General features: G+C 50.0%; 1 protein-coding gene across 1 annotated transcript in view; it reads left to right on the top strand.

The window, feature by feature from the left end:
- The window catches only part of Adamts7 (ADAM metallopeptidase with thrombospondin type 1 motif 7), a 51,502-nt gene that overhangs the window by 11,524 nt on the left and 27,951 nt on the right, over positions 1-12,027 (top strand). The window contains exons 3-8 of the mRNA XM_036191713.1: positions 643-808; positions 1,269-1,447; positions 4,319-4,402; positions 4,698-4,822; positions 5,531-5,680; positions 6,829-6,975. Coding sequence (XP_036047606.1) covers positions 643-808; positions 1,269-1,447; positions 4,319-4,402; positions 4,698-4,822; positions 5,531-5,680; positions 6,829-6,975 — 851 coding nt within the window. The remainder of the gene's footprint in view (positions 1-642; positions 809-1,268; positions 1,448-4,318; positions 4,403-4,697; positions 4,823-5,530; positions 5,681-6,828; positions 6,976-12,027) is intronic.

Here is a 12,027-nt window from a genome sequence, read left to right on the forward strand (position 1 = left end):
CCGGAAGTTTCGGGTGCCTGGCTGCTTCCCATGATCCTCTATTCTCTGATCTCTGTGCCAGGCAGATGTGCCCAAAGCGCTCCTGCCAGCTTCATTTCTCTGGCCAGCTGTGGATCCAAGAGACAGGCTATCTTGGTGGTCATGGCAACTCTGCGGCTTGGGTATGACAGAGCTGCCTTTGGAGTGATTCATTGCCTCAGGGAGACTGAAGAGGTCAATGAGAAGTAATGGCCAGCTGGGAGGGGGCATGGTGGCTGGCAAAGGAGATGCAAAACATCTCGAGGGCCTGGCCATGGGCCACCGACTCAGGAGGGCTGTCTGGGACTGTGTAAAATGTCATCTTGTCAGATTCTGATGCAGACCTCTTTCTCCCTCCTAATTGTGGTGCTGGTGGAGCAGAATCCTCGGAGATGTCTCAAGAGGCTTCTAGTAAGGGTCAGAGCTTTGCTTTGAAGCCTTTGGCTGTGTAGAACGGCAAGGAAAGAATTAGCAATAGACCAGCAGGAGGGAGCCGCCCTATCTGTCTGTGGTGGGTTCAGGTTGGGGAGGTGGGGCTTGGCTGGGCCAGCCAGGCCTCTGGAGTATGTGGAAAGGGAACCAGGTACCAGTCCTTCTTCTGTGACCCTGGTGCATCGTCCCCAGAGAGGTGTGTTCCAGCTCTCCAATGAGGACTACTTCATTGAGCCTCTGGATGGAGTTCCAGCTCAGACTGGACATGCCCAGCCCCATGTGATATATAAGCACCAAGTCTCTGAGCAGCGGGCCCAGCAGGATGACTCAAGGGCTCCAGGCACCTGTGGGGTGCAAGGTATGTACCTCCCTATGGAGTTGTGGCTAGGGATGACCTACAGACACATGTCCTTTCTAGAAGCCTCTCTCAACATCTCCATGCCCAGCTTCCTTGGATTAGAGGGACATAACATTCGAGCAGACACACCACTATAGCCTTTGATGTCTCATTAACCTGTGGCATGGACTTGACAGTCCCCTGGACTGTCTCTCCTGCTGCTGCTTACCTCCTTTGCCCACTTTGACAGACACTGCATCTCCCTCTGCTCTCTCTACATATTGCTTATGGTGTCTCTGGCTCCATCAATCATTTTTCCTCAGGTGGCTGGGCTGTCCATAGCCAATTCCAGCAGGGGTACTGGTGAGGAGCCTCCTGCCTCTCTTTTCTGCTTCCACTCCAGACTAGCCAACCTGTGCTATTGGGGCCTTACAGCTCAGTACCTGGGGGGAATCTCACCCACTCCATCTCTGCCCTTCAGTGTCCCCAGAGCTGGAGCGTCGGCGAGAGCGTTGGGAACAGCGGCAGCAGAAGCGGAGGCAGCAGCGATCAGTCAGCAAAGAGAAGTGGGTGGAGACCCTGGTGGTGGCTGATGCCAAGATGGTAGAGTACCACGGGCAACCCCAGGTGGAGAGCTATGTGCTGACGATCATGAACATGGTGAGGTTGCTACACTTGCTGCAAGGGTGGTGGGGGTGCATGGGAGGGGGCATTGAAATGGGACCCAAAGGGAGAGCTGTGTAGCAGTGCCGACAGGCTGGCTTCCAGACAGAGGGGCCGATTCCAAGCATGAAGTAGGTTTCCAGGCTCCAAGTCTAGAGAGAAACACAGCGTGGCAGGATCTCTAGAAGAGTGCTGTGGCATAGGACATGGTTGTAGGGCTTCTTGGACCTTGAACTGCATTTCAGTACCCCTCCCTTGCCCCAGACTATCCAGAGTGCTGAACAGTAGGTTGTGCCACCCGGCTGGGAGGGTGAGTGAAGGCTGGGCCACCCCAGCCTTGTGCCTGCCTAAGAGCGTGTGGTCTGGTTGTTTCACACGCTCTGCCCCGAACAAACCCCTTCCTGCCTTATGTCAGGATGTGTACTGAGTGTTGAGAACAGACACACCCCATTAGAAAAGCTCCACCTGAGACACCTACATACCTTAGAGATGGGAATGTCTGCTCAATTTAAGGTCTTCTAGCTGGTGACCTTGGGCAGGTCTGTGAGCTAGGGAGGACAGAAACACTTGGTGGACTGGACACGCTACTCTTGACTCCACCTAACAGTTGAAATGACAGGGCCTCTGAAATGATGCATGGGCTTAGCAAGTCCAGGTAGGCAAGACAGAGCTATACAAGGTAGTCTGGGTCTCTAAAGGCCCACCCAGTGGGGACTGTGGCTGATCCTCCTGCCTCAGATCCCTCCTTGAAGGGCAGATAGGAACCTGCAGGCCACCTTGTAGCCCCTCAGGAGAAATGATCTCTGTACTGCTCTGTCTGTCCCCTAGGCCAGGGCTCACTTGATGCCACCTTAGAGGAAGTGCCTCTGAGGTCAGCTAGGATGGATGGCTGTGAAGCCAGGGCTCAAAAGAAGGGGCTGCAGCTGTGGCTGATGTCCACCTGCTAACATCACAGTCCCATTGTGTGAGTCTGCGTGAGCGAGTGGAGTCCTGTCGTAGCCTTTCCTGGCTTGGATACCATCACTGGCTCCTTGCTCTTTAGGGAACAAAAGGCCTCTGCTTCAGGGGCCTCACTCAGGCTTTTTTTTGCTGAACCTGGTCTGCACAGGGAGGTGACCACTGAAGGCCAGGCTGTAGGGGGCTATTGCTGAATAACAGGGCTTGGCCTCAGGACAGGTGAGGAAGGGCAGGGTAGGGTTATCAGCCCCGAGGTCCTGTTCTTCTCAGTGTTACCTCTTACAGAGTCAGCTATGGTGGAACTCCCTATAGTCAGCAGTAGAGTCTCCTACGGTCCAGACTTATGCACAGTGAGACCTCCCCAGACTTAACAGGCTCCCACAACACCTTTGGGTGACCAAGGATCAGGCATTTTGCTTCAGGGCTCAGCAGGTTCTATTGGGAAGAGGTGGGGTTGGCCTTCACATTCTCCTGTAGGTAGTTAAGGGACTGATACCCAGTCTGAATACGGGGTGACGGTAGCCCCTGGCATCACTGTATCTTCATTTTTGACTTCGGGAGGCCATCTACCCACAACATTCCTCCTTTTCCTTAAGAATTATGTCTAGGGCCTAAGAGATAGTCCAGTTGGCAAAGTGCTTTCAACCCCCCCAAACTCACATAAAACGGCCAGATAAGGTGACACGTGCTTGTCACCCCAGTGCTGGAAGGCAGAGATGGGTAGATCCCCAGGGCTCGCCAGCTAGACAGCCTAGCCTAACCAGCAAGCTTCAGGTCAAAGAAGAAGCTGTCTCAAAGAAGGCGGGGCTTTGAGAGAGAGCCTAGCAGGTAAAGGCACTTGTCTGGAAAACCTGAGCATCTGAGTTTGATCCCCAGAGCCCATGGTAGAGGGAGAGAATGGACAGATCCCTGGAGGTTGGCCTCTGACCTCCTCACATGTGCATGCTACACGAGTGCCCACATGCACACATTGTGTCTAAGCAGGCTAATAATAAATCAATTAAACAAACAAAATAGTTTCTGAGACATGATAGCCAAGCTTGACCTCTGACCTCCACACACATGCACACTCCTTCCAAGTCTCCCTTCCTATTTAGATACTATTTTTCTTTAGGTACTATGAGAAGTCACAACCAACCTGCCATCTGCCCCCTGCGGACTTGATAGCTGACCCCAATTGTGACCTGGCCTCCTCTTTTCTGTGGGCATTTTAAAGGGGCTGGTGGCCATTGGTATTCAGTTCTCTGCACTCTGGTACACTTTCTGTCGTTAGGGGAGGCCCTTAGAGCACTGTCAGTAGCCATTGGGGCCTCTGACAGATAGGAACATACTCACCCTCATTTCTCCAGAACTACCACCGTCAGAAAGCACAGGAAAGCAGAGTGGTGGGGGCTCCATGTTGGCACCTGACCCCCACCTTAGCTCTCAGGATCCGTTCATATCTGCTTCTTGAGAAGGCTGGTCCTGGTTTCCCCAGGATAGAAAGAGAAGAATCAGAGCCCATGTTATGCAGCTGATATTCAGTGCTCTGGGCTGCTATTGGTTTTGTTTCGGGGGAAGTGTGTGTGTGTGTGGGTCAGTATCTGCAAGCAGATCTCAAGTTAAATTGTTCAGAACAGTCCAGAGCCCTAGGAAGCTACCTGGAAGGATTTTGTGTGTGGTCGGTCACTGCTGAGTGGGGGCGGTGTGAGTACAGGTGTGGAGTTGGGCAGGCACAGCACACACACACACACACACACACACACACACACACACACACACATCCACAGTAATGTGAGCAGCTGGTGTGCACCTGAGAGTGATATTGTGTGTGATCAGATGTGCCTGTTCCTGGGTGCCTGGGGTGGGCACTGGGTTCCATATCCCACATCCTAGTTGTAGCCTGATCCCCTCTCACGCCCTCTCGGATAGGTGGCTGGACTGTTTCACGACCCCAGCATCGGGAACCCCATTCACATCACCATTGTGCGCCTTATCCTGCTGGAAGACGAGGAGGTGAGACATCATATAGTCCTAAACTGTTCCCAGCAATGGCCAGAGCTCTCCTGCCCTGTGCCTTGAGTACCCCACATGCAAAGACATGCTGAGGCCTCCTTGGCCATCACAGTATCCTCCGACACCTCTGGCCCTTGAGACACTTTCTGTCAGGTCACAGACAGAGGGGTGGAGGCTGGAGAGCCTGGTTGCTCTGTCCCTTACCTCTCTGACGCCTGTCTCGGTGTGGAGGCAAATCAGGCTTGTCCCTCCGAGCTCCGTATGAGGCATGAGCCACCACTCTTTCTGTCCCCAGAACGACTTAAAGATCACGCACCATGCAGACAACACTCTGAGGAGCTTCTGCAAGTGGCAGAAGAGCATCAACACCAAGGGGGATGCTCACCCGCAGCACCACGACACTGCCATCCTGCTCACCAGGTACCTCGCCAGGAAGGGAGGGAGGGCCTTAGAACTGAGGGATCTCACGTTACTGTCATACAGAGACACCCTGAAGCCACCCAGGCTCCCCACCGTAATGTCTTGCCCAATGAAGCTTAGATAATAGACACTCTTATGCTGTTTATTTTCTATTGCACTCTCCCACTCTCTGGGGCTCTATTTTATTTATTTTTTCCCAACTTTTAAAAGTTATATATATTTATTTACGTGTGTGTGTGTATGTATGTGTGTGTGTGTGTGTGTGTGTGTGTGTGTGTGTGTGTGCATGCCATAGCACATGTGTGGAACTCAGAGGACAACTTGCAGGCATTGTTTCTTGTCCTCCATCGTGTAGATTCCAGAGATCTAACCTAGGACGTCAGGCTGGCCACCAGTGCCTTTACCCACTGAGCTGTCTCTTTGGCTCAGAGCCCATATTAGCGTGTGTTACCTTCCCTCTACTGGGCTATGGCAGCTGGAGTCGTACCAACATTGTTTGTCCTAGGCACACATCCCTTTCTGGGGTCCCGGTGTGTTGGAAAGGTTGTATGTGAGCAAAAGCACCTGTTTCTAAAATGGCTGTGTGTGGGTCCGATGTCAGAGTGGTGAGAAGCGCCACCCTTGCTACCTGACCTGGGGTGGCCTGGGCTGCTCCTGGCCCTCTTGGCATTGGACTAAGCCAGCCTGTGACCGCTTCTTTCTTTGCAGGAAGGATTTGTGTGCAGCCATGAACCACCCCTGCGAAACCCTGGGCCTGTCTCACGTGGCTGGCATGTGCCACCCTCACCTCAGCTGTAGTGTCAGTGAGGACACTGGCCTGCCACTGGCCTTCACTGTGGCCCACGAGCTAGGACACAGGTAACTCACCTGCCCCCACTGCCAGGCAGAAACCCGACTTTACCTTCCCACTCTTGGGCACCAGCCAGGAAGGATCATGGGTCACAAAACCCCAGGGGACAATACTGTCTGAGATGGTAGTCCCAACCACAAAGCCCCAGGACTGCCCCTGTTTCCTCCCGTAAGCGGGAGAGAGGCCTGCTGGGGCATCTCTGAGGCCCATCTGCAGGGTGTCATGTGAGAGGAATGGAGATGGCCGGTCAGTGTGTGGAGCCTTGGCCACCCCCTTTACTGCCCTCAGTGCTGGCATCTGTGACGTCACTTGGCTTCCATTCCTGCCCACTCTGTGACCCTGGGCAAGTGCCATGTCCTTCCTGGGCCTCTGTGTGCTCCTCATAGACAGAGGCCACTGGAGTCAGAGTAATGTCACCTCTGCCTGTGGCTCCTGTGTAGCGTGGCCTATGCCCTTCGCCACCTGTGCCGGGGTTGGTTATCTGCTGAAGTGGCTTCATGGCAGGCTCCCAGAGAGCTCTGTGAGCCAGAGGATTTGGGCTGGGTCACAGCCATGCCTGTGTTAGTGGCCCTAGCCCTTCTGTTCTGGCTGTGTTGTTGCTCTGGCTAGTTCCTTGTCTCTGAGGCTCTCTGGGGGTGATGAGGGTTAAAAGTGAGTTAGTAGTTGGCATGGTTCCTGGTTCATAGCTGCTGCTCAGGACTGTTTTCTTGGGCTCTTCATAGGGTAGGGATGGTCTCTTGAGATCTTCCTGGGAGGTGGTAGCTCAGACCTCTTGACTCAAGTTTACAGCCTGAAGTCATCCTGGGGCCAATGAGGATGTAGGGCCACAGTAGATTCTCATCTCTATCTCCTGGATTGCTATTCTTGGCTAGCTCTGGGTGCAAGGATGGGGCTGTGATGGTCTCAAAACAGGTTCATTTCAGGCTCAACCTGGTACATGTAGATGGGAAACCCAGGGCATTCCACTATCGTCCCCATATTGTGTATTAAAGAAACGGGCTCAGAGAGGGTGTGTGGCTTTCTCAAGGCCACATAGCTATGACGTGACAGAGCTAGCCCCGGGAGTTGGGATTGTACCCCTTGCAGACCTCCCATGGAAGGAGGCCTGGTGGCCTCCCGCTGCTCACCTGCCCCTGGGGCCTGTGCTCTCACGCAGTTTTGGCATTCAGCATGACGGCAACGGCAATGACTGTGAGTCCATTGGGAAACGGCCTTTCATCATGTCTCCACAGCTCCTGTATGACGGAGGCATTCCGCTCACCTGGTCCCGCTGCAGCCGCGAGTACATCACCAGGTTCCTCGAGTAAGTCCTTCCCGGGGCCTGGTGGTCTCTGTGGTCATTGTCCCATGGCGGGGATGCAGTGCCAGGTAGTGGGATGTATGGGGTGCCTGGTAGATGCGGGGCCTCGAGTCCTCTGGAACAGTGCACCTGCGCTGTGGTGCTGTGCCTTGGAGGACTGGCAGGGGCTCCTGGGGGCCCAGCTAGGAGAGGTGTCAGGCTCCAGGGCAGGGAGGTGAGACCGCTACAGACAGGGAGGGCTGTTACTGTATGCAGTCAGGAAGATGCTGGCCGTCAGGGCCGGCAAGGGATCCTGGAGGATGGGTGGCCAGCTTCACAGCCTAGTGAGGCCAAAGAGGAGCAAAAAGTAGAAGGCTTTTCCTTCAAGCTCTTACTTTGTTGAGCTGTTCTGTATTCCTTCTTAATAGTCTAAATAAGAAAAGGGTTTAAATCTAAATTATTTTTGACACTTATTTATTTATTGGGGTGCACATGGGTGAAGGTCAGTGGACAACCTGTGGGCACGGGCTTTCTAGATTTGTCAAGCGTGTTCTGGGGCTTGAACTCGGGTTGTCAGACAAGTGTCTTTACCCGCTGAGCCATCTTCCTGGCCCTAAATTCCCCCCCCCCCCCCACCTCTTTCTTCCTCCTCTTGTTTTTAAAGTTAAGATCTCTCCCTCCTCTTCCTTCCTTCTCTCTGTCTCTGTCTCTGTCTGTTTCTGTCTCTGTCTGTCTCTCTCTCTCTGTCTCTCTCTCTTTCTGTCTCTGTCTCTCTCTGTCTCTGTCTCTCTCTGTCTCTGTCTCTCTCTGTCTCTGTCTCTCTCTGTCTCTGTCTCTCTCTCTCTCTCCCTCGACAGGGTTACTCTATGTAGTCTGGCTGTCCTGGAACCCAGGCTGGCATCATACTCACAGAGATCTGCCTGCCTCTGCCTCCTGAGTGCTGGGTTTAGAGGGGTGCGACACCACACCTGACTCACGATCTCTCTTTTTAAAAATTATCAGGGGGGGGGGGGTTGGGGATTTAGCTCAGTGGTAGAGTGCTTGCCTAGCAAGCGCAAGGCGCTGGGTTCCGTCCTCAGCTCAAAAAAAAAAAAAAAAAATTATCAGTGTGTATATTTGTGTATATGTGTGTGTGTGTGTGTGTGTGTGTGTGTGTGTGTGTGTGTGTGTGTGTGTGCATGCACATGGAGGCCAGAGGACCACTGTGTGCAGTCAGTTCTCTCCTTGCACCTCTATGTGAGTTCCAGGCATTCAGTTCAGGCTGCCAGGCTTGCATGGCAAAAGCCACTTAACCTGCTGGACCACCTCACTGGGCCCCTACCCAACTTCTGAGCACACATTCTACCATTCACTTTTGCTTTGTGCAGGCCACATGTGTGGTACTGCTGTTCAATCCCAGAGCCTCAAGCATGGCCAGGCACGCTCTTGGAGACCTTGCTACATGCCCACCGCTGGTACCAGTTTGATCTTAAATGCCACTGTCAGCTTTTAACACGCAGAATGATCGCAGCTGCACAACTGGCCTTTCTGGGTGATCTTCACTAGGGCAGCAGAAATAGTGAATGAAACTGTTCAAACTACTTGTTATTGTTCTGAGTGCTTTCCTCGATATGTGCATTCATTCCCGATGGGCCTCCTTCTGCTTACTGACAGGGAACAACCCCAAAGAAAAGATCACTGTGGGGCCCATCTTGTCCTTTCCTCTTCTTGCATCCTCGCTGTTTGCACAGTCATTGGCCGATGCAGGGATGTAACCTGAGCAGGAAGGGACGTGGGGGCTCCTTAGTTGGCCCTGTTTGCAGCACCAATGCTTCTTTCTTCATTGGAAGCAAGTTGGGGTTGGAGTGACAGTACAGCCTCTGGGGCTGTCCATACTCCTCTCTCTCTGTAGGCATGTCTGCGCCAATTCCCTTCCCCTTTAGCGGTGGGTCCATCAGGAGGATCCTGTGCTTATGAAGAAGAGTGAATGCCACATACAAATAGAGTGACAAAGAACATTGGACGCAGACACTGTGCGTCTCTTTGGCTCGTGCACATGCTCCTGTGTCCTTTCAGATCTCGCTTATGACGCTGAGGTTCAAAGACATTGAAAAATTAAAAATGTCAAGAGTAGAATCTTAAGAGGCCTCCTCCTTTCTCTCAAGACAGCTGCTTTTAACCCTAAATCATGCAGCTTCTTTCCCTAGCTGTACTTTCATGGAAGCATCTCTAGACTGTTGTTTTTGGATTTTTCATTCTAGATCTTAGCAGGACAGTTAGCTCTCTTGCATTAATTCCTGTATTCATACTTGTTTCTCCTACATCGGCCCCAAATAGCTGTAACACATTTCCATTAAGTAGTGTACTGCTTGTCTTATTACTGTGAGCAGATCCCTGGTGAAACAATGTAAGGGAGGAAGGATTAATTCTGACTCACTCTTTAAGGATGCAGTCCACCATGGGTGGTAAGGGGTGGTGGCTGGATTGTCTTTGTCCAGATAGGTGAGAGCCTGAGGCAATTTGGGATGCTGCAGTGGGTTGAAGACTGGGTGGATTATAACCCTCAGGACACTCACCCAGTGGGCTATATGCACCCTGTAGACCCAGTGTCTCAAGGTTCCCTAATATCTCCAAACAATGCCACCTGCTGGGGACCAGGTGTTCAAAGCCATAAGCCCATGAAGGACAGTTCAAACCATAGCAAGTACATATTAAATGTTTCCATTATTATGGCTTTATGCTTATTTTTTTCTGAACCAAGTATTATAACAAGATGAAATAAAAATTTTTTAATTATTGTATGTGTATAAGGGTTTGTCTGCATGTATATCTATGTATCATATGTGACCTGGTACCTGTGGAGGTACGAAGGCATTGGAGCCCCTGGGACTGGAGTTACAGATGGTCGTGAGTTGCCATGTATGTGCAAGGAATTGAACCCAGGTCCTCTGGAAGAGCAGCCAGTGCTCTTAACCACAAAGCCATCTCTCTAGCCCCTATATAACAAGTTTTTTTGATTTGCCTGGTTTTCTTTTCTCTTTTAAGCCCTTCCACATCTAACCGTGCCTCTTTTGAGAATGTGGCTTTTCAGAAGGTTATCCCTGTCACACAATTTATTATTTTCTGTCTTTTCCACATCTATAACCTCCCCACCTGTCTTAGTTAGGATTTCTATTGCTGTGACGAAATACCTAAAAAGCATTTTAGGGAGGAAAGGGTTTATTTGGCTTATACTTCCACATTGCTGTTCATCACTGAAGGAAGTCAGGACAGAAACTCAAACAGGTAAGAACCTGGAGGCAGAAGCTGATGCACAGGCCATGGAGGGGAGCTGCTTACTGGCTTGCTTTCCCTGGCTTGCTCAACCTGCTTTTTTTTTTTTTTCTTCAAGACAGGGTTTCTCTGTGTAGCTTTGGAGCCTGTCTTGGATCTCGCTCTTTGACCAGGCTGGCTTCGAACTCACAGAGATTCATCTGCTTCTGCCTCCCGAGTGCTGGGATCAAAGGTGCACCACCACCGCCTGGCTCAGCCTCCTTTCTTATAGAACCCAGGACTATGAACCCTCCATGGGCTGGGCCCTTCCCCATTGATCACTAACTGAGAAAATGCCTTACAGCTGGATCTCATGGAGGCATTTCCTCAACGGAGGCTCCTTCTCTGATGGCTCTAGCTTATGTCAAGTTGACACACAAAACCAGCCACTATACCACCCACAGCTTCCCTGTAGACTGGATACTTTCCTAGACTATCCCTAAAATTGTCATAGAGAGGCTTCCTGTTTCCTGGATTCCTTGCTTCTGAGGGATTATCTTTTGTTGTTGTTTTGATGGAGCACACCCTCAGGCATCTATCCAAAGTGGGCACATTGAGGTAAACCGTCTGTCTAAACATGCCTTTGCTCTTCTTTAACATAAGCTTGATAGTTTAATTTGGTACCTAGTCACTCTTGGAATGTGGGAAGGCATTTTTTTTTTTTTTTTTCTGATATCTGCTAGTTCCCAACATTACTGTTGAGACACCCCATACCTACCATTCCTATCCTGACATCTTTGAATGTGACCTTTTAAACAGTCTGAAAGCTTTTAGGAATCTGTGCCTTGGTCTCTTTTTATTTTGGGGACATTCATTGGGCTGTCTGCATCTAGAAACACATGTTTTTCAGTTACTGGAGATGTTTTTGTATTATTCATTTTTGATAATCTATTTTTTTCTTTCTGAAACTCTTTTAATATTGAGCTGTTTTTTCCTTAATTTTTTGGCTTTTTCTATCTTTTCTTTTCAGAGAGGTGTTGCTTTGCTTTCATATACTTCTTCTATATAGGTTTTGTTTGTTTAGAGATGGCTGCCTCATGCAGCCCAAGCTAGTCAAGGCTGATGTTGAACTCCTGATCCTCCTGCCTCCTTCCACTAAGTGCTGGTATTATACATGTATGTCTCTACTCCATTAAAATTTTGACATTTTGTTTATTGTTCTTTTTACTTCCTTAGCTTTAATAGTCCCTAAATATTCATTTTTAAGTTGTCTTACTTCATAAGTGCATTGTCTGCTCTTTCTGAGGTTCAGCTTTACATGAATTTATGAAATCTTTTTTTCTTCTTCTTTTTTAGTGTTTTAGAGACAGGGTTTTGTAGTTGGATTTTTCTTTGGGCTGCCAGGTCACAAATAATGACATGGAGACTTAAGGCCAATCTTGTTCCACTAGCTCTTGTAACTGAAACTAACCTGCTTTTGTTAATCTATGTTTTACCATGTGGCTCTTTACTTTTCTTTTATTCTGTATGTCTGACTTCCTGTGTCTCCATGGCATTTCCTGCATGTTTCAATTCATGCCTTCTTCCTTTCTCTCTCGAAAGTTCTGCCTATACCTCCTGCCTAGTTTTTTATTACACTAATCAAGGCAATACATCTTCACACAGTGTACAAATACCCCACATTTCCCCCTTTTTGTCTAAATAAAAAGGAAAGATTTTAACTTTAATACAGTAATATTATATACAATAAGAATAATTATCAAGTAAGAATTACATTTGCAATGTCCAGTCCAGTTGTATTCTATCATAACTTGTCTTACCAACCCAAAATTATCTTTTTAGATC

This window comes from Onychomys torridus, chromosome 7 (genome assembly GCF_903995425.1).
Source record: "Onychomys torridus chromosome 7, mOncTor1.1, whole genome shotgun sequence".
NCBI lineage: Eukaryota > Metazoa > Chordata > Mammalia > Rodentia > Cricetidae > Onychomys > Onychomys torridus.